This window comes from Parus major, chromosome Z, assembly GCF_001522545.3.
Source record: "Parus major isolate Abel chromosome Z, Parus_major1.1, whole genome shotgun sequence".
Lineage (NCBI taxonomy): Eukaryota > Metazoa > Chordata > Aves > Passeriformes > Paridae > Parus > Parus major.
In genome coordinates this window covers 31,074,565-31,101,751 of record NC_031799.1, presented here as the reverse complement: position 1 = coordinate 31,101,751, position 27,187 = coordinate 31,074,565, and the positions used below count along the sequence as shown (strand labels likewise).

At 40.2% G+C, this 27,187-nt stretch overlaps 1 protein-coding gene across 1 annotated transcript; it reads right to left on the bottom strand.

The window, feature by feature from the left end:
* Positions 1-582: 582 nt before the first annotated feature.
* On the bottom strand, positions 583-19,703 carry SNAPC3 (small nuclear RNA activating complex polypeptide 3). The gene is made up of 9 exons (XM_015615399.3): positions 19,457-19,703; positions 13,289-13,366; positions 11,945-12,029; positions 9,861-9,965; positions 9,209-9,358; positions 5,682-5,764; positions 4,307-4,471; positions 3,256-3,363; positions 583-1,556 (listed from the first exon to the last, which is right to left on the bottom strand). Exons 1-9 carry the CDS (start codon positions 19,684-19,686, stop codon positions 1,409-1,411), a joined length of 1,152 nt encoding a protein of 383 aa, XP_015470885.1. The 5' UTR covers positions 19,687-19,703; the 3' UTR covers positions 583-1,408.
* Positions 19,704-27,187: the final 7,484 nt, after the last annotated feature.

The following is a 27,187-nucleotide window of genomic DNA, read 5'->3' as shown; positions in this document are numbered from 1 at the left end:
AGCAACTTGGAAGAGGCACATGCTGAAGTTGCAAAAGTTGCAACCAGAGCTGCATAGTGAAGGACATTTAAAGCAGCTGCTGCAGCACCACAAAGCAGCCCAGCCCCAGCAGCTGGACTTTCACAGTTGTGATGGCAGAGCACTCCCTTTTCTGCAGATTCCTGAAGGTTAAGAGAACTATCACCACCTGCTTTTACAAGTGGTTGTTTCATTAAAATACACAGGCCAACAGCTGGCTGGTTTACAAGACAGGAAAAAAAAAATTTTGTTGTTCCTAAAAAACAAATGGATTTATATTATTATTTAAATATGACTTTATACACCATCAGAAAGCAGTAAGATAAGGGAATGATTAGTGGAGTCTTTCAAGTGCTTCAGATACCTTTGTTTTAAGACATCTAAGATAATCAAGTCAGCACTGGCAGATCTGCAGCTAGAGGACCTGAACGGAATTCAGTTTGTTACTTTTTTGTATCTGAATTGTCAGAATAGGCTGTATTCCCCCAACCAGAACTAGGTGAAGTTTCCAAAAGAAAAGCAGTTAGCACTAACTTTCCTAAACAACAAAGATCTCTGCTAACATCCTCTTAATTCCAGAAGACTTTAATAAAAAAGAATATCCTGTCTTGACAGATTTTCAGTTTAAAAAGAGATTAGGAACTACAAATTTGCCACGTTTTAATTAAAAAGAAAACATTACTTACAGTAACAGAATGATACTAAAAAAAAAAAAAAAGGGCACAATGAACACTGCATACACTGTGAACAGTTGACAAAATTATTTAAAAGGCAAGATACAATTCAGTAGTGAATAATGGTGAAATGTAGTTTCCTCTTTATTGAATCAGTCCTCAGAGTCAGAAACCAGGGACAGCAGAAGCCTTCAGATGCGAGCTTTAGCTTTCATTTGTAGGAAAGACTGAAGAGTTCCAGCATTCTGAGCTTCTCTCTCAGAAAGCATTCTCCTCCCTACAAATTCAGTACCATCCACCCTTGTTCAAATATGGCACTTGCCTAAGTTTTTAAGGTAAGATAAATACAAATCATGTTCTCATGCTCAGATGTTTACAGAGCCTTGGATACATAGAGCTTCTCAAAATCATAGTTTCTTTTGCCAGGCACTCTCAAACATCCACATTTTACAGTCCATAGCATCCAAACTACTGTATGTTGTAAAAGTGTACAATATTTTTCCATGCCAACATATCTATAAAATCATACTTACTCAGAAAAACACACGAGATAGACTTCAAGTGCAAAGGACTCCTTCCAGCTCATGGGAGATGATTACAAGCCTAACCTAAGACCCCACAGTATGCTCAAACCTCAAGCTTTCCAGTGGTTTTAACGGCCAGAGTAACAGATTCAACAATGTCATTCACTGAATTAATCCTGGCACAAGTCAGTTTCAGTTGAAAATCCCAGGATCAACGTAAGGATATGCAAGAAACTCCCCCAGTTTATTGCCTTCTGCATCGTAATGGAGCATCCGAAAACAGACATCACAGAAGAAACAAGGATCCTCTGGTGCCAGACTGTCTCTGTTGGTTACCCACCTGCAGGTTACAAAACACAAGTGGTTTTTTTTCCAGTGCAACACACTTGTGGCAAACATCTCAACATTTTACTCAGGACTGGGAATGGCAGCAACAAACATCAGTAATAATTTTATATACACAAGGTACTACCTATATTGCATATCTCCCATCCCACACATACAGCTCATTTTCAAACTCCACACTCCTTCTGTGTCAATCCCAGCAGCTACAGCAGCACTTCCGGAGAAACTCCTCAAACCTGTGTAGCTGGTACAGTGCATAAAAAAAATAACAGGAATCGTCTGTCCACCCTGTGGCCATCTAAGTCATAAAAGATAAATAATTTTTTCCCTTAATGCAAGAAACTGTGAAATGGAGCAGATGTGTACTGACCCAAGTTCCTCTGAGTAATCAAAACCATTTAGGAGTATAAAAGCAGGACCCAAATGATGCAGACAGGATAAGGTGAGGATTGCAGCACACTCCAGCAAGCACTGAAGTTAACATGAACACAACAAGTACAAAAAGGGCCTGCTATGTCACTGAGTAATTAATTTATGATAGCACTCAAGAGGCCACAACAGCTGAAGGCCTCCCTTGATTACAGATGCTATCTGCAAAGATTAGAACATACTGGACAGCCAGCCAAAGCAGCTCTGCTGTCTATGGTTTAGTATGCCCCCACTTAAGCTTAGTGCTTAATCCTGGTTTTAATTTAATGCATTTACATCACCTCTGGTAATGCCCTCCCCATCCCATCTTTCCCCCATATTGACCCTTTGGCTCCACCTCCCCTTATGGCCAAATGTTTCAGAGATTATAGGTCCTTGTGAAGGCATCCTCAGGGCTCTGCTAGGAGCACTAGGATGGACTCCCATCTCAAGGGGAATTGGCTCTTTGCCTGATTCCAGAGAAGTCTAAGGCCAAACAAGCAAGACAACAAAGACACAGTTGCTCGTGTCAGAGGCTGAGAGCGTAAGCTGTCCTGAGGGGGGAAAAAAAAGAAAACCAGTGTTTTTGCAAATAAATCATTCAGATCTATAAAATCAGAGAGCCTAGCCTACTTTTTAGAGAAATTTCTACTCTTTATTGGAAGTGTGTCTTGTATCTAAATTAACACCACTAAAGTGAATAAAGAGCACCAAATTAATATTTTAGAAAATTCTCCTTTAAATGCAGAAAATCACAAAGAGTTACTTCAAGAATAGCTGCATAGCACACAGTTTTCAGGCAGAGGTTAGGAGTTTCCTGTGGGGAAAGTTAAATGCCTTTTAAAAAGCTCTAGGTTTTATTATATTAGAGTTGGACAGATCTATACCTTTGTAGATGCTAGATTAAACAAATGCGCTCCATGAATTCTGGTAAATGAATTTGAAACACTTATCTTGCAAAGGACAAAAATGCAGCATTTTCCCCCCAAAAGCAGGATTTCCAAAAGTAATTGATAAGATAGCTAAGCTCTAGATACGCAAAAGAACATGAGCCAAATAATTAATCTCTTACTTATTTAGTTCTTTTGAAACTCCTGAATCGATTCCAGATGAACACTACCTGCAGGAAGCCTTTTAGAGAGAGGTCAACTGCTTGAAGAGCGAAGACTATTATTATTATTATGAAAAATATACAGAGCTTCGATTTTTACTATTGTTTTTGGAGTTTGTAGCAACACCTAGAAAGACTTAACTAAGATGACAATAGCACCAAGAATGTAGCATACCTTGCTGTATACATGTTGCACACAAAGCATTTTCTGGTACATAGCCAATGTTTCTTGACCAGCAAGGGATATAAAGTTCTATCCAGACAATCATCATGATGAACAAGCCTTGAGGGAAATAAATAAACATAACACATACAATAAAGATATTGTCATATTGAAATTTATCTGAACATAAACATGGACATTGAAAATAAGGTATAATTTAAAGTCTCATGCAAACTATGATTAGACTTCTGCTTAACATTTCTTAACACAGATTAAGATCTGGATATAGACTGTTAGTTGCACCATATGTGGATTTTATGGTCACAAGTAAATTCAGCTTATGCAGTAACTCAGAAGTCTTCAGACTATCTCCTTTCTGTGGTCTTTTTAAAGCTTTTATCTCCTATACAGACTAACAAACTTTTGTCAAGTGAATGCTCAGATCATCTATGCGCAACATCTATGCTTTTATCTGGGTTATGTTCCCTTCGGAAAGCACCATGTATTATCAATACTTTGATACATCAGGCTCCTGGGAACAGAAAATGACCTGTCACCCACTACAAGACAACCACAGGAGTGCTCTCTCTTTTTTTGCAATGAGCAAAATCTACACAACAGTTCTATGGTTGATGTGGCTGCCACCTCACAGTACTATCACCCTCTCAGTCTCTTCCTGCCCTATCCACCTCAACCCACTATTTCCACTCCTCTATTCTCTTTTCAGCTCCTGCTCCTTAGCTTCAAGTTCAAACTAACAGACCAGTTGAGTCTAGTCACTGCCTACAACATTCTGCTCTCTGGTACTCCAGAATCAGTATGTAAATCTGTCACACATTGGCAAAAACAAAAACAAAAAGCAAGGAAGATTACTCTCCTTCCTTCAGATACTCCCATGTATATGAAAGAAAAACTTAAGCTCTGCAGAAGGCAGCAGAATAATTTGAAAACAAGTAAGTCAGTCTAACAAACATTCAGCATTTAATATCTGAAGTTTATCCAGAGAAGGCTTACTTTCATTTGCCTAAGGACTCCCTTATTCTTATAAAGAATAGTAACGTACCTTATATCTGTGATTATAATGATGTGTTCACAGTTCCCTTGGTGGCAGTAAAGGTATGGAAAGCCAATTTTGAGGTATAAATCATTAAAAACATAATCCTCCATCTTAACAGACCGAAGATTCTCATAGCCTCTGTCATGAGATTCTGACCACTCTATAATTGTCCTGAAAACAGAAAGGCCATCAGCAAAGGTATGAACTGTGAATGCAGAGAAAAAGATGCCCTGGGGACATGCAAAGCTCTTCACTGAGACATGGTTAAATGACGGAAATTAAAACGGTTCAAAACATTTGGTAATAATTTAAGGTGAGATACAGCACTACTACAACACTGTAGAACTGTTCACTGTTCTTGTGGAACATCTGCCTTTCATTCCTCACCAGGCAGCTTGCTGAGGAGTTTCAGTCAGTGTATGCTCCTGATGGCACCCATCCAGGTCAGACTGTTCGCAGCACAATACTTCTTAACTAGTCCAATAATTCAAGTTACTAGCAGGTCATTTTGCCCCCTTGGTCAATGACTTCATTTCTAAGAATTAAAAAGCTTTTTTTTTTTAATTTTATTTTTTCAAGGAGAAATACAAAGCTGACAGGTGCAGTTACATTTCCAAAATTTAGCACTGGAAGGGCACTGGCCACTGTAAATTTCTTTTTGGCTTTTCAGCACACTCCTACACACAACACATTTAACTCTGCAAGCTGTGTATCCTATGACAAGCCTATCTGTGAAGACCATTGCTGTTGACAGACACAAGAAGTAAAATATTAATTTCCCTGAATCATATCAAAGTCTGGCAGAACAACAGGGTCCAACGGGGTCAGCTCTTCCATACCAGCCATTTTAAACATTTTGCTCTCCTAAATCTCACTAGTGTATCAGCAAGACCATACTTTCTTAAAATATCAGATTTCCTTTCTGATCAGTCATACAGACTCCATGTTGACTTTACCATGAAGGCATTCAAGACTGAGCAGAACAACCACTGCCACACAGCTGAGCTTGTTGTCTTTCTGACCCATTTTCTACCTCACAGGCAAGTCTTTTGATTGCCATCACAAGAAGTAGGTACTTAAAAACCCAGTACAAAATGGCACCTGTCACTTTACACAGAAATTCCATCTCAACAGAGCAAAAAAGGATTTTCAGGTTAAATGGGTTAATGCGTTCATACTCCTTTCAAAAGGGAAGTGAATGGAAGGAAGAAGTAGAGCAAGTAAAGTTAAACTTCTCTGTAAAAAACAATTAATCATGGAAAAACAGTAGGAAAAGTCCATTCCAGCTTAATACCCTAGATATTCCAGTATCTGTCACACCACAAGTCATAAACAAAATAAAACAAATTTTATGTTCCTTAAGGTTTTCCAAATACTGTACCTGCTCAGATCTCTGCACTCTGGGTATCTTTTATCATTATAGAAGATGCCTTCAAAATAGAAGAAGGCAGATTTGTAGAGATCCTGAGAGACAGAGAGAGGTCTCCATTAGTGGTATGAAAGAATAAATACCTTAAAAAAGAACATGCCAAAAATCCAAGCATTTTAAGTATCTAAAGTATATTAAGAGAGCTCATTCTATAGGTGTCAAAGAAAAGTTCTGCTTTGATTGTAGATGCTGATGTGACAGCTAGGCTCATATCATATGACTGCAAACTACACAGCTACTGTGCTGATATTGTTCTCAAGGCATTACAGGTTACTTTAATGCTCTTCTCTTATTTCTGTCCCCATCATAGCAGTTACGGACTTCTTCAAAAACACAGAACACAGGTATCACTGCACAAATTCTGCAATTCCAAGGCACTGACTTTAAAAAAGAATAATATTTTTAAAAATTAGCAAGATGCAGTGTGTTTACTTTGGATGGCTACCAGACACCTATCCAGCTGCTCTCTCACTCCTCTTTCTTAACAGCACTGGGCAAACAAAGTAACACAGGCAAGCTCATGGGTTCAGATAAAGGCAGTTTAATGAGAAAAAGCAAAGGCTGCATGCAGAAACAAAGTAAAAAAAAAAAAAAAAGGAGACTTATTCCCTATTTCCCATCAGCAGATGATGGTCAGGCAGTGGAATAAGCTGCTCAAGGAACTGGTGAAATCACCATTCCTGGGAATGTTGTAAAGGTGTATGAATGTGGCACTTGGAGATATGGTTCAGAGAACATAGTGATGGGAAGTCAATGTTTAGCTCAGCTTGTGGAGTTCAGTTGGCATCTGGTGACTCTTGCACTGCGGGTATGAATGCCATAAATTGTTAATTTTCTTTGATGGAAGAGAACGTTACAAATGGACTGTCTACATGTTATCACATAAGCTTTGTAATTAAGGAATAATTTTGAAGGATGATAGATTTTCTTGTGAGACCCTAGAAGTGAGGTGATTGGACCTTCCAGAATTGCCTGTCACCTTTTATACAGATGTGACCAGGAAGTACTATCAAGTGTAGCTGTGCATATGTCAGCATGCGTGCAGGGGACAAGGCTTCAATTATTCTCTCATTTCAGTAAGAAGCACTTTGTGCTCCGATCAAATGCACAGAGTTAACTTGGTATGGAGTTAACTTGCTTCACAGCAGCCCCTGTGCATGCTCTGCATTTTTGATGAGGGGGAGTTGATAATACACCAGTGTTTTGGCTACTGCTGAGCAGTGCTTGCACAGCTTCAAGCCTGTCTCTCCAAGTCTACCCAAGACCAGTGGGCTGGGGCTGGGTGAGAGGCTGAGAGGAAATGTAGCTGGTACAGCTGACACAAACGGACCCAAAAAGAACATCCCACATCACATGGTGCTGTGCTCAGCAGTAAGAGCGGGAGGGAAAGAGGAAGGGGCAATTCACAGTGAAAGCATTTGTCTTCCAAAGCAGCTACCATGCATGCTGAGGCCTCAGGAAGTCATTGGAATAGAATCATAGAATTATTAAGGTTGTAAAAAACCTTTAAGATCATCAAGTACAACCATTAACCTAGCACTGCCATGTTCACCACTAAACTATGTCCCAGGTGCAACATCCACACATTTTTGAACACTTTAATAGCTGATGATGCCACAATTTCCCTGGGTAGCTTGTTCCAATGTCTGAGCATCCTAGTCGTGAAGAAATATTTCCTAATATCCAATCTAAACCTTCTTTGGTGCAATTGGAGGCTGTTTCCTCTAATCCTGTTTCTTGTTACCCAGGAGAACTGGCCCCATACCTGGCTATACTTGCCTCACCCTCCTTTCAGATAGCTGTAGAGAGTGATAATGTCTCTCTTGAGCCTCCTTTTCTCCCTTGGCCACTCTTCAAGGACTCAATATAGATTTTCCCTATTTATTCTAAATAAGAAAACCATGGACAACCGGGCACTCTCCATCACCAGACCACTCTGGGGATGCTCACTTGTGACAAGAGGTCTCTTTGAGCTATTAACTCTAGGCTGTCAAAACACAGGTAAAGAAGACACTGGGACCAAAGACAGGACTTCTCAGATGACCTGCATGAAGACACAGTGGTAGGAATGTGTTTTGCATTCAGACTCTTTGATTCACTTCTGCCTGTTACTTCTGATCAGCCTGGTGGCTGATCCACCAGATGATCCTGTTGCCAAACGAATCTTAACAGCCCAGAGTAATGGGCCAACAAGAACTTGGTGAGGTTAAGCAAGGAGAATTGCAAGGTCTTGCCCCTGGGGATAAACAAGCTGGTGCTCCACTGTATGCTGAGAGCCACTCAGCTGGACAGCAGTTAGGCAAAAAGAACCTGGGGATCCTGGCAGATCCCAAATTGAACGTGAGGCAACACCATGTCCTTGCAGCAAAGACAGCAGATGGAGCTGATGGGATCCTGCACTGCATTAGATAAAATACCACCAGCAGTTTAAGGGAGGTGATCCTTCAGTACTCCACAGAACTAGGGAGGCCACACCTAAATCCTGTCTTCAGTTCTTGGATGCTCAGTATAAGAGAGACATGGACATATTGGAGAAAGAATACCACAAGGGCCATGAAGATGAAGGGACTGCAGCATCTCTCCTAAAATGAGTGGCTGAGAGAGCCTGTGAGCTAGAACTCTGAAGAGAAAGCTCAGGTAGGGGAATCTTATTAACATACACAATACCTCTAAGGAGGGTGCAAGGAGGATGGAGCCAGGCTCATTTTGAGTGAGAGGTTCAGGGTCAATAAGCACAAACTGAAACATATGCAGTTCCCCTGAACCTCAAGAAACACTTCTTTACTGACACAGGTGACTGAACACTGACACAGATTGTCCAGGGACACTGTGCAACATCCATTCTTGGAGACATACAAAAAATGTCTGGACATGGTCATGGACAACCAGCTGTAGGTGGCCTTGCTTGAGCAGAGGGAGTAGACCAGATGACCTCCACAAGTCTCTTTCAACCTCAACCATTCTGTGATATGACATATATTATATGTCATACAATGTATGATAGAAGTGATTCAATTTCAGTTTTTTCAACTAGATGACTTGTTTTGTTCTTATGCAGAAAACATGTAGCAACTTTGGAAGAGAAAAATAATCTTCATCCCTACGTTTGATCAGGATCCAGTTGCAAACAACAAAGCACAGTGGGATGGTCTATCTTATCATTATTAGTGGGATTAAGCTATTACCTCTGGTGTTTCAGCACAAAATAAAATCAGTCCACAGGAATACATCAATACAAAACTCACTGCTTGTGTAGAAACTTCCTAGCAGTAGCAATAATGATGTTTTTCTTGATATTGCACAAAACAGATCATCTTGGTAATGCCACTATGAGGTATTTACTTGCAGTGCAACCAACAGGCAGAACCAATGGAGCTGAATTTAGTGCTGAAGACAAAACAACAAGACAAAACTCTCTGCCTCCCTCTCTGTTTTCAAGACTCCTACACATGTAGAAGGTTCCACATAGGAAGTTTTACCTTGCTGATGTGCTCTGGTGCTTGATCTGGCTGACTGCTGAACTCACCACCTATCTGGAGGTCACTGACGCAGGAAATCGAGTCTCTCAGCTCAGTGAGCTTCTGGCTGCCCAATACAAGGACTGTTTGGTAGGGTTTGTGATCCTTATGCTACAAAGAACACAGCATACAAACTTCAGATAAATTATAACTGCCAGCATCAGCACTGCTCTTCATTTGACAGCTTAAGGTCTTTACTGGCAGCATCTGGCTTATCGCTTCTCTGAAGAGCATCTTGCCACGGCCTCTCTTATGACTGACACTTAATAGTTTTGTTCAGAAACTCAAAAGTTACATTCTCCATCAGAAAGTGCAGAAAAGACAGAAAGTCTGACCTCACTTATACCAAATCCAGAAAGAGTACCTTAATTTTCATGTATTTAGTTTCAGGCTTTGAGCTTTCTGTAAAATAAATTAACAACTGAATAATTATTGTATGAGTTTTGTTATGTAAACCATTAACTGAATGAAAGCTAGATGCTGCAAGAGCCTTATGAAATTAGCAGAGTTGAAGAGTTTATAAAGTCTTCAGTAGACTCACTGATTTTAGCAGCTTGGGAGAGCACCTGAATAGGAAAGACTCAGAATCCAACCCAGAGAATTTCATACCAACCTTCTGAAATATAACAGGATAAAAGATGTTCAGGGTTAAAAGTAGTTCTCCCTCCTCAATTAGATCTGTTGGATTGTCTGGCCTCTTTCCAGTCGCAAGTGACTCCTGGAAAAACATACAAACACACACACGCGTGTATGCATTATATTGGCAACCATATACATATATATACACATACACACACACACACACACATATATGTAAAATAAACCCTGCATGACAGTCTGAGAAATGCTAACTCATTTTTGACTTCATGTAACCTTCTGAATTGAAAAAGGACTACTTCCTTCAAGGTAGAAAGGTGAGAAACTTCTCCAATTATTGATTTCAAGCATGCTCCTTCATTTCTCAGCTTTGTTACAAGACAGCTGGCTGCTCCTTCGCTATTGACAGGCCCACATAAAGGAATTAGAGGCTGCTGTCATTCTGCCTTCACGGAACCCAGCTGCTACCAACTTTCACCACTTAAGGCTTTGAAATGCTCTTTGAATGCTTTCATATATAAAAGGGGATTGCAACCCTTAACTTGGGAACCACTAGCCTAGAAAATATACACAAAATGAAATACAGGAAAATTACAGTCAGTGCAACACTTGCTCTTATTAGGGAAGCTAGACATAGCTGGAGGCTACAATTTCTCCAAAATCCAAACCCAAAACCCAGCACTGCCCTTGCCACAGGACTGTGTTTTATAAAATAAGTAAATGCATTCCTACATTTCCATCCTGCTTTGTATTTAAGACACAGCCCAGCAGTGAGAATGAGGGAGAATACTTTTCTGTGGCAGTTTCCTCCCTTTCCAACAAATCAAGAAAGAATACTGCCTGCACAAACACCTCCCACCAGCATGGAGTATTCCTCAGATTCAGTAATGGGAACTTGTAGTCCTGTGAGACTCAGATATATTTGTGCTCTCTGCCTTGCATCAGCCTTCTTCATGTGACACATTCCTTGAGCAGTTTCTTACTGCTCTCCTCCTGTATGAAGGCATCATGGTCCCAACCACAGAATCACAGCTCTGATACAGCTTGCTCAAAGAATGCAATGAATGACCATGTGCTCATTCTTCAGAGACAGCAGTAGGACACCACTCATTGAATCCCTTTATGAAAGTTTCTGTTGCTAATATTTTCTCAGATAATCCCCAGGCTAAGAGTCCAGCAGACTGGAACTCTTAGTTGCATCATGTTGTTTACAAAATGTGCCTAGGTCTCTGAGCAGCTGAAACATGATAACTCACGACAGACCAGGAAACCTCAAGGGGAAAACCAAGTCTAGTAGTCACATGAGGTTCTTTCCTCACTATACTTCTGTTCCTAATTTTTACAGCAGTTCATGGCTTCTTCAAGCCATATACTCCAACACTTCAATGTCCCTGAAAGAGTTCAAAGAATGTGTATATGTGGTGCTTAGGGACACAGTTTAGTGGTAGATGTGGCAGTGTTAAAGAAATGGTTGGGGTCAACAATCCTAAAGGTCTTTTAACCTTAATGATTCTATGAACATTTATGAATTGAGGTTTTGTTGTTTAAGACTTCAATGGTTGTCAAGAAATCATTAAAAAAATGTATTAAGCATAGTTAAAAAATTCCAGTAAGACTTACTGGAGGGGCTGATGACTACACTCTTGGTTCCTGGCAGTTCAAAATGGCTGAAAAACTTGGGTTATGAAGCTCAGAATTAGGAATTTACCACCACTGTGCTGCTACCGTCCCTTCTTTCAGCCCTACTGAAACTAGCTAATAATCATTCATGCACTGAAGCATAGTTTCCAACACTGGACTCCAGGAGCAAAGCCATCACACATTTTGTCTAGCTCTATGTCTAGCTTTAAGTTCACAGCACTTAAAAAAAGCAGTCATCTAGTGGTAACGAGCTGGAGTTGCTTCTTAAATACATCGAGTATTAACAGAAAGAGCAGACTTCCTGTCCTATCTTTCTATAAAATGTCTTTATCCTTAATTACTACTTACAAATTTGTATCTGCAAACATTTACAGGATACATTTCATAGTGGTGAATAAAAAGCAACCAGAAGTTGGATTTTGGATGTCTTGACTACCTATAAGATGACAGGCAACTTACCATCTCATAGGTAAGAGTTTCTTGTCTGCAAGCCCGATCCACAATAATTGTTTCTTCTCTCCTTTCTAAGGCCTTCTTTCTAATTCTGAAGGGTAGAAACACAAGACAAAATTTCATTCAACAATTTCCATGTCGAATTTCAAGAATTTCATACTTTTAAATGACACAAACTACTACAAAGCAGTCTTCAAAGAACAGGATTCCTGTCTGTCTTAATGGGACAGACTGACTTAAAATACTCATCTCCTGACTCTCATAAAACCTGATAGGGCACAGGCCAGCTTGTGCACTTCAGCTGGTGTTTTTTTTCCTCCTTAACTGCAAATGACAGATTGTTTGTGAGTAATTTTACACTCAAAATAAAAAATAGAAAAATGTTGTCTGAAGAGGTTGTCCTAAGACAAAACACTTTGTGACCTTCGAGGAAGCTATTTCAACAATTCTTTCCACTTCAAAAAAAACTGAACTCATGTTCAAGCAAAACACAAGTTAAAAAACAACACACAGATATTCTTTCTCAGCCCCGTATCATAGACACTGCAGAAAAATCCGAAAACAAACCTTCATTATCATTTCTAGAAGAAAGAGTATCAAAAGTAGAATACTGACTAAAATACATTTAACCACTGCATGAGCACCTAATCCTTAACATCCAGGACAAGTTTACTTATCGTCTAGACCCTCTCAAGGATCTTCAGTAACAATCAGGCTTAACACTGATCACAGTCTAAACACATTGCTTTACATTAATGATATGTAGTACAGCAAAGGCCTGAACTGGCCAAGTTTGCCAGTTGATAGAAACCTTAAGGTTTACCTCTGAAATGCACCAGCATTACCTCTATTGGTTAACCTCTGAAATGCACCAGCAGTATCAGTGAATTCCATGAACAAAACAAAATTCAACAAAACAGAGTGGGTTCATTTAAAGAGGTTCATCTGGTTACAGCATCAATACTTACAGTCTGGCTGTTACAGTATGACTGTGTTACTTAGAGGTATGAGACAGGTTTCTTTGGTGGAACCTCACACACATGATTATCAGACAGCCCCTGCACACTTGAAATTCAGGCATCACTTCAGAAGCACCTAGGTGCAGAAATCCTTTTCCAATAAGAAAGACGGCATATTCTGTATATCTTAATAAAAATTCCTAAGCAACATTCAAGCAGAAGACTCATTCCAATGGCCCCATCATAAGCTGGTGTTTCTGCCCTTACGGTATTTTTGCATGGTGCTCCAGAAAGCGTTGCCTGTGAAGGGAATAAGCAGCCAGCCATACTTCCATGCTCATTTTCCACCCATCCCAAATAAGAGTACCATGAGAGCACTGTAATAGCATACCGAAGAGTGAGCAGACTGCTATCTTCAGGAATAACATCTGGCTCCTCTTCTTTTTCAGAAGATATTAACATATCAATGCTAGAACAATAAAAAAATAAAAGATAGAATCACAAAAACATAGAACAGTTTGGTTAGAAGGGACCTTACAAAATCATCTAGTTCCATTCCCCCTAGCAGCATTGGCATGGACACTTTTCACTGGACCAGGTTGCTCAGGGGCACATCCAACCTTCTCTAACTTCCAGGGATGGAACATCCACAAATTCTCTGGGCAACCTGTTCCAGTGCCTCACCACTCTACAGAGTAAACAATTTCTTCTTGATATTTAATCTAAATCTAGAGCTGTCCTCTTTGGACACAGCAGTGATTTCTCACAGTATGTGTACAAGTACGAGAGGCAGGAACCCGGAAGTGGTTTCATACCTGGTTCCATTTATGAGTTCCCATTTCAGGTTGTGCACTGCAGCACACCAGAATCAGAGGACTCATCATATGCACATCCCTTCCTCGTCCTTCCCAGAAGCATTTTGCATTAATCACAATAGAATTTTATCCAGCTTAAAGATGAATAAAAGTCTGACGAAAAAAACATATTTAAAACAGAGAACTGCTTTGAATGAGACTTGGCTGCTTTTGTCTCTTCTATTTTGCAGTCTAAAAGACAGGGCTTACTCCAGTGTCTAAGTCCACCTGCAGTTTGAATTCCAGCAAACTCTTGCACAAACCCATCTCTTTATCGGACAAAACTACGACTGGTGAAGTTCAGGAAAACCTTTCAGACCGTACCATTTATCCTCAATAACATTAATGATTCCATTATATTCTTTCATTCCCTATGTCAACAATAACATCACTGCAGTAATGAATAACCCTTTAGAGTGGAACTGCATAGGAGTACAAAGTAATTGAGAAATAGAAGTCTGGAATCAACTGTTATAAGCTGACAATAAGCAAAAGTCAGAGAAAAAACTTTGATTGTGGACAGATGGCTTTCTTCTGATGAGCCAATAAAGTCACTCTGTATTGGCAGTAATATGAATTTACTATTGTTTAGTTATTTATCATTCAGCAACATACAAAGTTTTAAACTTTCTGTCTCACAGTTTTCACCTCAAACAGAAAATAATTTTTTTAAGTTACTGAGAAAATGGGATTCTTTCAGAAACACCATTTTAAAAGGTACTTTACAGTAATGAGCCACAACCTCCTGGAAACAGAATGACCCTTGTGCTTAGATTCTCACTTGAGGAAGTGGAGGCAGAGACAACCAAGTGAATCCTGTGTCAAATGTAGACTGAAACACAGCTGAGAAATAGTAATTTAACTAACAGAAAGATGGAGAACAGCACTTTGGAGAACACAGTTCAACCATTAACCTTTTAGATACGGTTGTTCTCCATGTGGCATAGAGCTGTGTTACAAGCAGTCCACATAATAAAGGATATCCCCTGACAGATAAATCAACTCACAACTGATCCTTTCTGTAAAACTGACAACATGACCAAATTATTTATCCAAAGTCTGCAGCACATGGATCAGTGATCCCATTCACTACAGAGACCAAGTCACTAGATTAAGTACCACTTTGAGGAAATGACGACATATTCAGTTATTTAAACACCACAGGTATTATTTGCAGGATCTGAAAATGTCTATTACCTACCATTGTGAAGTTTCACTTGCATCAAAAGTGACAGTTTCCCCTATCACTTCTGTGCCAGACCCCACCAATAGTATGTCAGATCTTACTAACAATACTTGTGCTTTTCTTTCTTCCCATAGCCCTAGGTGGGATCTCTGACTGTGCTATCCACACCATGACCATTAATTGTCTGCTTCAGGGAAAAAACTAATATCCCCAGAAAACCTGCTACAAGCAGACACTACGTAAAATCATTGCCATTAAAACTGCTTCTTCTTTTTCATTGTAAGGACTGAAAGGTATCTGGTGTAAAGAGATACTGACATTGAACCCCTGACAAGTTCCATGGAAGCTTGCATGCACTAGTACTGTCACTTCTCACTTCTGAAAAGTCGGAAACCATCAATTTCTAAAGGTAAAGCAGAGCACCATTTTTAGTATTAGAACTCATTCTAATAATTAATTACATGTGTACCACATATACCATATACCAAAGTCTTGAAAGGCTTTGTTGTGTGGCTGTACACACAGGCCATGCTGGAGCTCCCACTGTGTAACTCCACTGCTGCCAGTAGAACCACATAAGCAATGCTTGGTCCGTGGTCCTGAGGAAATCAAACTTTACAAACACGAAGTATATGCTGACCCTCCAGAAATGAAGGCTAAGTCAATGTCAGACACTTAAGACACAGAAGCGCATGCAAGACAGAGTTCACACTAGGAACACCCTCACTCCTGACTGCCACAAGATTGGGATCCTGCTGTGTCCCCTCAGAGACTGTTCCTGCATGCACAATAAATTCATTCAGTCGCATAGTTGCAACGGAGAGGAAAACACTGGCCATGCTGTTTCATTGAAACCAAGGTGAAGCGCAGGACACTAATGAGGAACAATAGTTGAAAGTTTGAAAAAAGCCACGTGCAAAGTGTTATCTGAATTTATGTCCCCTATGGAGATATTTTAAGGTGACCAGAAATAAAAATGCAGAAGAAACTCTCTGGAAATGTAGACTTGGAAACAGACTACCAATGAAGCACTTAATCACTGTGACTTTATCTTTCCCAGAATATTCTAGCAGCACAATGAGTTTTCTCTTTTAGAAATTCAAAGATAGCATTTGGCCTGATACTTTATAATAAGCAGATACAATGTCCATATTACTCTTTATATTGCACATATTTTAAAGGTACTACTTTCATCACCTTTGAGACACTAATACCACGAGACGCTAAATACTAACACGTTAAGACGTTAATGCTAGCTTAATGCAGCTTTATAACACATCCCAAGAGATATTTACAACTACCCCTTCAAATAAAACTAGAAGGTGAATTAGGGCTGAAGTTGAATAAGGTACCTGCAAGCCTCACCTCTCTTGACCTACCTAAAATCCACAGTGATTTGAGGCTTAGCCTGCCCTACACATGCACGCAACAAATGACACGGAAGACAAAACAGAATAACATAACTTAGCATCTCCAACATTCAACAACTTCAGTCACTCCAGCACCAATTATGAATAATACTTGCTTGCTCACAGACTCCTGAGGCACTTGAACAAAACCTAGATTTTTTCTCTTTTGACACCTTGGTAAAGAGAATTACCTATGGAATCTTCCAGATAAAGACACAATTTTACACCTGTTTATGATCTGATGAAAACACAAGCAATCCCTATAATGATTAGCATACAACTTGATATAACTTGCAATAGGCAAGGCATTCTTACTGAGTCAAATGCAAGTGGATGAAGATACCAATTTTTTCCTGCATTCTGTCTGTAGGAATCTATTACAGGAAGAAAATATAGTAAAATAATAATAATAAAACAAAAACAAACAAGCATAGCAACAACAAAAAATGAACCAACAAATAAACAAAAAAAAATCCAACAAAACAAAACAAAAACCAAAAAAAACCCCACACAAAAAAACCCAAAATACTGAAAAAAAAAACCAAAACAAAAACCAAACCAAACAAACCCTAAAGCAACCAAACAAAATCCCACAATAACCATATTGCACTGGGGTGCCCAAAGAGTTATTAAAATAAAATAATTTAAACATGATACATTTCAATGTATTGTATTTCAAGGAAATTTTATTTCAATGTATTCAGTTCAATAACATTTCTCCTCACCAGAAAACTCTACATTGTCAGGAATACTTAAATGTCACTATGTCACTACTCTAAAAAAAATTTAATGACAGATACTGAAAATCTTCATCCTGAATCCATGAAAGATTCTTTTAATCTAACACTATTTTAAAAATAGATGTAGGAGTGTCCACATCTTTCTATCTTTCTTCTGCCCAAAGAAAACCTTCTTAATTTGTCAGAAGCTTCCTCAGTTTAGAGTCACAAAAATCTGTGTTTATTTCCCTTATGCGTTCATTTCGGCACTTGAAAAGTTATATTTACACCAGTAATACACGTGACCTCAGGATATTATAGAACAGATCTTGGTGTACCCCACTGTTCTCATCTCTGCTCAAGGGAGGAATATGAGCAGCTCAGAGCAGGTGAGTAGAAGTGATCAGAGGTACCAGCTGGATGTTGGTCAATGTTAAGGAAAGATTCAAGAGGCTAGTGCTCCTTAATTTAAAAGCAAAAGCACATGGAGATTACAGATTGGGATTCCAGCCTGAACAGGGGAAAGGTCACACCAGGATGTGCAGGTTTAGCTTCATTCTCCTGCAAAGCCAATAAAAGTCTGCCAGATGATCAGTTTTCTCCCTGTCATAGATCACCAGTCTTTTTCCTCTTTCCTAAACATCCACCACTGACAGTACACTCAGCTTCAAACAGACAGCACTGCTCTGTAACACCAGCAAATGCAGAGAGCAAGTGAAATACAGCAAGTGCAAACTGAAGAAAGCAGAACAGAAGAAAAAAGCAGAAGGAATGTGGAGAAAAATAAAGAAACAACAGGAAAACGTCCTTGGAATTCAAATGAAAACAGCAACACACAGGATCAGGCAATAGAGTTGACAGAGAAAAAGGAGCAGAGGAGAAATCAGGGACTATCTACACTGGAAGAGCTTACAGAGTAATTGCTATAGTTTCTGTCACACCAGAATACAGAATACATTTTTTTTAAACCAACATCAGAGTCTGTTTTCACTAAGTCTAATAATGGAAAAAAAATTATGCTAGTCACCAGAACTGTGACAGCTGAAGCACAAAACTATACAGATAGAATCAGAACTCTGGCATGTCTTCCTTACTGATGGACTACAGATAAATTACCAACTGTGATGCTTTCTACAGGAATTACTGCCTGAAATCAGGCCTTTCAACAGGTGAAGGACAATTCTTACTATACATGTGACCGGAAAGCCTTCCAGCCATAGCATGTTAGATGATGCTGCTGGTTCAGCACCCACAAAGCACTTAAATGGCTCTGACTTCACCACTACCCTGAGAAAAACAAGTCAGTGGAAGCTAAGGACCAAGAGACACTCAACAGGTACTGTATGCTGCCAGCTACCTGAACTACTCTAAATGATTTTAAGGGATTCAAACTAAATGAATGGAATTAGTATTAGGAAGAAATGCTGTGACAGTGTTGAGGCACTGGAACAAGCTGCCCAGAGAAACTGTGGAAGCCCATCCCAAGAAGTGTTCAAGGTCAGGCTGGATGGGGCTTTGAGCTTTGAGCAACCTGGTCTAGCGAAAGGTGTAGCTGTCCATGGCAGAGTTATTGGAACAGCATGATCTTTAAAGTCTCTTCCAACCCAAACCATTCTGTGATTTTATTTGTTAATACAAACAGATGCCTGGCTTATTTCTTCATATAAGGTATATGTTTCACTGTGCAACTGGTGCCTCCTAAAACCATGAAGATGTGCAGGTACCTTTAAGTAATTAACCAGTACCAGGTTGCTAAAAGTCCACCCATGTAACTTTAAGCATCAAACTGTTCAAATTCACATGTGTTACGAAGTTTCCCCTATTGGAGCACTATTCTCCAGAAAAATTGTTTGTCTTTCTGCGTATCTGGCCTCCAGAGATGTTGATGACCAATTCTTCATAAGGAACTTTACTACAGGATAATGAGTATTCAGTACAAATGAAAAAGGGGCAACTTTAGATTCGGTATTGGGAAGAAATTCTTTACTGTGAGTGTGGTGAGGCACCGGAACAGGTTGTCCAGAGAAGTTGTGGATGCTAGAACTCTGGCAGTGTTGAAGGCCAGACTGGATGGAGCTCTAAGCTACCTGGTCTAGTGGAATGTGTACCTGGACATGGCATGGGGCTATATGCCTTTAAGGCCCATTCCAACCCCCTGACAGTCTTTGACTCTGTAATTACTCGGGAACTAGAAACAAACGTTTCACAGGCCCGGAAGAGGCTGCTCTGAAGTGGTTTAGCCCGACCACCTTCCGCCTCTCTTGAAGAAGCACCGCGGCGCCCGGCGAGAGCACCAGCCACCTCCCCCGCACCAGCGCCGAGCGAGGCCACCGGCATCCCCCTCGCACCGGAGCCGCAAATCCCGGCCTGGAGACAGCCGGGCTTCCCCACCTGCAGACGGCGCGCAGGTCGGCCGCCGTGCCCGGTACGCAGCCCAGCGCCGCCGCCACGTCCGCGTCCGCCTCTTCCGCCAGCTCCTCCTCCAGCGAGAGGTCGGGCGGCCCCAGCAGCCGCCGCCAGCCGAGGCCCAGGGCGCCCACGCGGAAGGCGCGCGTGTACACCTCCGCCGACTCGTAGTCGGGCGCCACGGCCGCGGCCGCCTCCGCCATGGCCGCCGCCATGGTCACCAAGGCCCGCCCTCAGCCCGGCCCCGGGGCCCGCCCTCAGCCCGGCCCTAAGCCCTCAGCCCGGCCCCCAGCCCTCAGCCCGGCCCCCAGCCCGGCCCCCAGCCCTCAGCCCGGCCCTGCCACATGCGTCACGGGCCGCGAGTGTTGCTGCTGCCGCGACACCGCGAAAGCGACTACGGAGCTTGTCCTGCCTGGACGGAAACACCGGGCAGCGTCCGCCAGAGAGCAAACAATTCCCAAAAAAACCCAAAACCAAACAAGCAAACAGAAAAAAAAAACACTAAAGGAAAAAAGCAAAAAAATCCCCACCCCCTCTCCCCTCCAAAATTTCTCGTTTTATAAAAAAACGCACCGCGTCAGTGGTTCTAGAGCGTTACAAACACTTCCACACAGAATCACAGAATCTGTGAGATCATTGGGTCCAGCCTATAATAGAACCTTGTCATCTAGACCGCCAAAACTTAAGTGCCACAACCTGTCTGCTGAAACACCTCCAGGGACAGTGACTCCACCACCTCCCTGGACAGCCCATTCCAATGCACAATCAGCCTTTCTGTGGAGAATTTCTTTCTAATGTCCAGCTAGACCTCCTCTGGCACAGCTTAAGACTGTCCTCTCATTCTGCCACTTGTTATCTGGGGAAAAACGCCAATCCCCACCTGGCTATAAGCTCCTTTAGTATCCTTATTCTCCACTCAAAGTGAAAACCTAATGCATTGGTACAATTAACAAGGCTAATAAGATATATTACCTTTTACCTGACTAACACTGCTCATACCAATACTTATAAAGTATATGTATGTGCCAACCATCTGGGAATTCCCCACTGAAGTATTGTGACAAAGCTGACATGGGCACAGCCTGTTAAGGAAGATGACAGAAGTAACTCTGGATTTCCCTAACTGATATGAATACCAATTGAACCACAGCCTTTGCACTTGTTTCAAGACAAAATATTAATGGAATCAGAGAATCAAAGTATGGTTTGAGTTCAACCAGGAACCTTAAAGATCATCTAGTTACAACCCTCATTGCTGTGAGCAGGGATACCTTCTAGTAGAACAGGTTGCTCAAAGCCCTGTCCAGCCTGGTCTTGGACAGTGCCAGGGATAGGGCACCCACAACTTTTCTAAGCATCCCGCTCCAGTGCCTAGCCCTCACAGTAAAGAATTTAATCCTAGCCTTCTTGCAATTTAAAACCATTGCCTTTTGTCTTGTCACTATCTGCCTTTATAAAAACCCTTTTTCCTTTTCATGAGACCCCTTGAGATGCTGGAAGACCATAGTGAAGTCTCTCTAAAGCCTTCTCCATTCTGAACAACTCCTGCTATCCCACCTATTCTTCATATTTCTCTAAGTAGGAAAATAATGCTGGGAAATGCATGTTATCAGATGGTGTTGAAGCAAGGGGTGATGGTAAGACCTGAAAAAGTTCGTGAAAGGAGACTGGATTTTTGCGTGCTGTATGGAATGGGCAGAATGCCAAGAGAAGGTTATGAGATTTGCCTGCTAGTTTCATTAAGTAAAGTAATAAAGAGGGAGTTAAGAATGTAAGAAAGCCCAGCCAGAGCATATTTTGCTTTGCTTAGCAATAACAACGTGGCCTAAAGCCCTTATACCTCCCCAAGTTATATTAAGACTTGCACTGCATTTCAATGCTGAATTCTTTTATTAGCTCTCATTAACCTCTGCCTCTTAATTGCAGTTATTATTCCTCATTATGAAAGTTTTGCTAAGCTTCGTTTTTCCTGTAAGCGTAGATGGTCTCTGTTTCCTTCCTCAGTTACGCCCTCTGCTTTCTTCATCCATCACCTTTGTGCTTCATGAGATTCCTCAACTCTAGAAGAAGCTCTTATTAAGGGTTGGTGCCCTAACTTCCTGTTGGATCCTCCCTGAAACCTGTGAGCTGTTCCATAAGGAATCTCATTCCAATTTCCAAGGCCATGCTTGCCTTGTCATGTGTTTGTTGTTATTGCCTATGCTCTGTTTATTTTATGAACATACCTTTTCCCTTTGTGCACTTGCAACATTCTGAAATTTGAAAACACCCCATCACTTATCTGATGGAGCCATATCTAGGGTGGAAGTTACAGGTCTAATGGCTCTGATCTAAGCACAGTGTTGACATAAACAGGTGAGAGGAATTTCAGCCAAGAGTTGCAGGATTAAACTCTTCTCTTCCAGAAATCTATCAGGGATTTTTGATGTTCATAGAAAGAAAATAAGATACCTGTTTCAAAAACCTACCTTAGAAAACCAAACACTGTGGAAATCAGTGAGCAGGGTTTGGTTTTTTTTTTGGTTTTTTTTTTTTTTTTTGCAAGACCATGTGAAAATGACATCACAGAATTCCCCAGCACAAGGGCGGTCACTGCCAACCACGGCATTGTCACAGAAGGGAGCAAGCTTTGGAAGGAGCTAGAGGCTGCTGTGCTGTAATTATTCATGCTTTTTGGCATAATACCATGGCCTTTTCAGTTAGATGTATGAACTTCCCTTGCTGCCTCTCTTCCTTTTCCTCATGGTGGGTTTGATTTTGGAGTTCTGTATTCATTAAAAAAAAATCCAAACCTGTAAAGTGCACAGACCTCAATCAGGAAAAATGAATAAAAAGCTCAAGGAACAGCTAAGTTGAAAATACCAAAGCCGGTAATTTTTAACCGTGAATGGATAATACATTTTCTGTTTTGTTTCCAAACTTCAATACTAAGCAATACTTATAAAGCCACTCCACTCAATCCAAATCCTCTTAAGAACAAAGAGAGCTGTTTATTTTTATAGCTTGGAATTAATCTGTCGTGTATATACTAGGCATAAGGCGCATGGGCATTTCAAGCTTTCCAAGAATAATAATTCAATAATAAAGCAATGAAGGATGTATGAACAACTCAAGGAATATAAGCAGTTATTAGGCTGAAATCTTTAATAAGCGCTGAAATCCAAAGAACTGTGAAAGTACACTGATTTAAAGAAGTGAAGATAGTACAAAAGACAGCTGGAAAATGAACTAATAAAAGTACTGTACTTGCAAGAGGAATCAAGAAAAATTGTAACTTATGTGCTCCTAAAGTAATCAGGTAGCTTGTATTTTGTAGTACTGTAGTATCCTCTGAGCTTAAAAGACTAATTTTCAGAGCTTTCAAGTTCACAATTACATCTACAGTCAGTAAACACTGTAGATATATAACAACTTTGAAAAGCCAGTCCTAAATGGTCCAGTGAATCTAAAATAAAGACTAAACCCCTGAGTTCCAGGCTAGTCTTTTAACACAAGAAATACCCACCATTCCTTTCTTGATTCACACAACTCCAGAAGCACATAAATATTTGTAAAGCTAATCACATTCAGTGGCAGTATTGAGTAGTACTTCCTCTAAGCCTCTGTTAGAGGCTTAATATAATGACATGAGAATAGGCTTAATATAATGACATGAGAATGCTTATTAAATGGTAGTTTTGTGGCTTAACCATAAATCAAATTTTATGCTAGTTTCAGCCCTGTCTCACATCACTGAATTTACTGAGCTTCCACTCCAATCCAGAAAAATCACAATGATCACCACCTAAGCTCCAGCAGGAATATCATGACTAACAAACTTAGTGTTTGTAGGTAGTCCAAAAATACCTTTGGCAAACTGGTGTTGAATGTTATTTTTATTCAGTGTTTTAGAATTAGCTTCATCCTTGTTCGTTACACCAAGACTGAGCTCTATGTTACCATTGTATCTTGGCAGACAAGGAACACTGTCACTGTTTTTAAAGCACTGACTGTGTCAGCACAGCAATTACAGAACTATGCAGAGGGCTATAATTTTGGGAGATGAGCTTTCAGCAGTTGTCAGTTTTTTCTTTATCATGTACTCTACTTCTGGCCTTTGTTCTGAGGATGCTGCTGACTTCTGGACAGCAGCACCCAGAGAACTGATCAAACCCATTTGAAAGCACTCCCCAAAACTTTCTGAGCAAGGATTTTTTAACTTAGCCTATGCTAAGCTGTGGTGTTTATAGTATAATCTCACACAGATTTGCATCAGGACAGCTGTTCCCACCAGGGGCAGGAACAAAAGGGAAGGCCTAGGAACATCTGTCCTGTCACTGCTTCCAAAATTCCCATGACAATGAAGACTGGTCTATGGGTACAGCAATCTTTGCATCAAAGACTCTCTAAGTCAGTCACTAGCATCCTCTACTGTTACATCTGCACAAGAATGTTAGGTTCCTAAATGTAGCTATGGTTGGGAAAAAACATATCTTACGTTATTTTTTATAATAAATACAACAGAATATTAATGCATGGCAACATATCATTATGGCTCTACATGGATCTTTGTTTAAACATAAAAAACTGCAGCCAATTTGAAAGCTTTGTAACTAAAATATAATTCTGTCCAAAGACAGATGCTTAACTCACTTTTGGTTCAGTTCACATTAGGTTCATATGATTTTTGCATCTCTTCTTGAAAGTGAGAGCACTTGCTAAAGGGTAGCATCTTGTTTTGCCAGAGTATATAGTATGTCTATAGAATGTATATAGTATATGCTATCACTCAAGGTAAACAGAAGCAACTAAAAAAACCCAAATCAAATGAAAACAAAATAGGAAGGAACATATGTGATGGGAAATTTCTGAATTTTGTCATGTCTGAATATTGCTCTTACATAACTTCATTGAGAATCAGATAAGTACAGGATGCTTTCATCTCATGAATGTTGAATAGTCAGAATGATTTTCCTCAAGAGTTTTCATCTCTAATGCTTGTTCTTGCCTGCCATTAAAACAGATGAAAGTTGAAGAAGAAAAGCTTAAGAGAAAGATGATAATAGGGATGCATATAATCCAAACCAGATCAAAGAGTGGTTTAGTTTTTAGATGTTGCTGAACCACATCATTCTGACAGCTGAATTTGGGTAGATTATTGGAATAAGCAATGAAGTCAGCCAATAGGGACAGATAAATTTAAAAATTGTTAGATGTAGGATATGTTAAGTATTTAATCCACCTTGGTGGGATCTCTTTTCAAGATTCACACCAGTCTTTATAATATACATTTTTCCTCCAGGAAATTTCTGCCAGAATTTTTCCAGCATCAAAAGTTTAGGTCTTCTTCCCAGAAAATTTGATCTTTATCTCAATGACAGCCAACAAGACTTCAGTTTTTAAGGCGAAACTACACATTTATGGCATAGGAATCTTTTTTGAGTCTAGCTAAGTCACATATCTAACAAAGGACTAATAAAATGTTTACTAGTACAATTTTACATACCATTTACCTAAAAAGGTGAAATAGTACAGAAAACGTGCAGATTTGCAAGGATAGGTTCCCCTACAACAAAATTACTTAGCCTTTTTCCAGTGTCAGCTACCAGTGTGCTTGCACAAGACGTAAGGAACTATAAACTTCTTCCAGGCACTTTTTCCCTTCTAGCTGAAGAATTTCCTAGTCAAAGTATAAAGAGATTTTATGGGACATCAAGCAGGACTACAGCTGAGCTTCTGCAAGATATCTTACTGGATCCATCTTCTCCCTTTGACTGAAGACTAAGTAACAATCTTTAATTTGCAAATCTTTCATTTGCATAATTATAACTGTCCCCTCCAATTTTGAACTTTCCTTTGAAAGAAGTCTTCTCACACAAATCTATAATTCATTACTGGAGTGTTTAATTTCTGGTTTAGAGGTGTTTAATTTCAGATTCGGAGGAGTGATTGCAGAAATAGTCAATACTTCGCTGGGAAAGTGTATCTTTCAAAGAAAAGCAAGACGCATTTGATATCAGTGTAAATTTCATTGTCTTGGAAGTACAGAAGACTTTATCTATCTAAAAAATACCCTGTTTTGAACTGTTATAGTTTAGTCACAAAACCTAAAAAAATGAACTAATTTCAACTAATCTGCCTTGAAATTTTAGCTGCCTATAAATTTAGTAGATAATATCCTTCTGTCTTTGACTTCAGAAAGGTATTTCAATGCACCAGCTAGGTAATTTATATGCTTGCTTTATGCTATAGTCACCAGATATGAATCTGTACACTTTGACATAGTTAAAAAAAATGAATGCAATAAAAGGAAATAAATGGTTCTGAACAGAGACTGGCTTGAAACAATTCCAAATGACTGTTTGGAATGTTTGCAGCCTTTTTAAGTAAGAAGAGGGTGAATTAACAGATATATTCTCTCCAGTCCAAAAGCATTGTAACACCACCTCTTTTATGGTTAAGGTGTCCACTCAAAGAGATAGACATAGTCTACAGACTATATTATAGTTATTGTTTTTCTGACTTTCAAATCTAAATATAGAACTCTCTGTTGATCTTTAGAATATTTTCCTCATCTTATTTGGGAATAAACTATTATTTCTTCTTTTTTTATTTTTTTCATAATTAACTTTTTTTCCACTAAGACCCTTAGTCATGTCCAAGGACTCCATTTTGGCCTGTACGCAGAACAAATAGAGAAAAGAGGACAGGACTATAGTGCATGTTTATTGAGTAGACAGCTGTGACACTGTGTTCTGCCCACAGTGCCAGCAGTCATGTCCTACTGAAGAGTTCCTCCATATTCCAACCCTATTCAAGCATGATGATGATTGTTCTTGACGGCACCTGAGGGTCTTGTCCCCATCGTACCCTTTGTACCATCTCCATAGATTACCCCTAGCAAAATTTTTTGTGCAGTTTAAAGGGCTTTCTATTACACCAAGTGATGATACAACCTCCTTGCTGAAAATTGGCTGTTGCCATTTCTTGAGAATAGTAGTAACGAATGTTCAATTTTGCCAGGATGCGTGCCAGAGTCTGTCTATGTACATTTGTTCTCCTCCCGCCAAGAGTCAGTGAACAGAGTACATTCTGCACAGTGTTTTGGTCACAAGCATCTGCATCTGGCATAAATTGTGTGTAAATTTTTCATTTTGCTTTGCAGGGGACCACTTTTGTTTCTTGCTTTGTGCCTGATGCTCTTATAGTGAAGTTGTTTTGAAGTGAATCAATGCTGTGGTTTTTTTTTTCTTATGTGTCAACCATTGAGGCATCCTGAGCAGGGAGAGATAAAGTAATATACCATTGTTTAGGTAACAAAGCTGTCTGGAAGAAGGTAAGGGCATCTTTTGTGTATAGTTATAATTTTTGTTTAGCTCCACTGAAGCTGTTAGGCTCTCTGGTTAGGTCAGTGAGAGGCTTCCTAGCTATCAACATGTAGGCAAGCCAGTTTGCCTTTACAAAGATATATTGCCTTGGGTCCTGAAGAGACATCCAGAGGAAGGTATTTTGAGCCTCTTAGGCTGTTTCTTGTGCTGCACTGCTCATGGTGTTTGTCCCTTACGTCCCTCTTGTCGTTCCGATTGGGGACGGCTGGAAGGAACGACATAGACTCTCAGGGAGTCAGAACAAGAGGATCCTTTAGTTTATTCCTTGCAGGCCTGCGCGCCGGGCGCAGGGGGGGCTGACGAGAGGGCTTGGTTTCCCCGCCGCCGCAATGGGTCGTGCCGCGAAGGG

What these genes read in the sequence shown, in the direction of transcription:
- SNAPC3 (XM_015615399.3), bottom strand. Translation starts at nt 19,686, where the DNA reads ATGGCGGCGGCCATGGCGGAGGCGGCCGCGGCCGTGGCGCCCGACTAC. An exon ending in GACCTGCGCGCCGTCTGCAG is followed by an intron (nt 13,367 to 19,456) that starts GTGGGGAAGCCC and finishes TTATTGTTCTAG; the next exon opens with CATTGATATGTTAATATCTT. An exon ending in GAGTGCAGAGATCTGAGCAG is followed by an intron (nt 4,472 to 5,681) that starts GTACAGTATTTG and finishes TTCTGTTTTCAG; the next exon opens with GACAATTATAGAGTGGTCAG.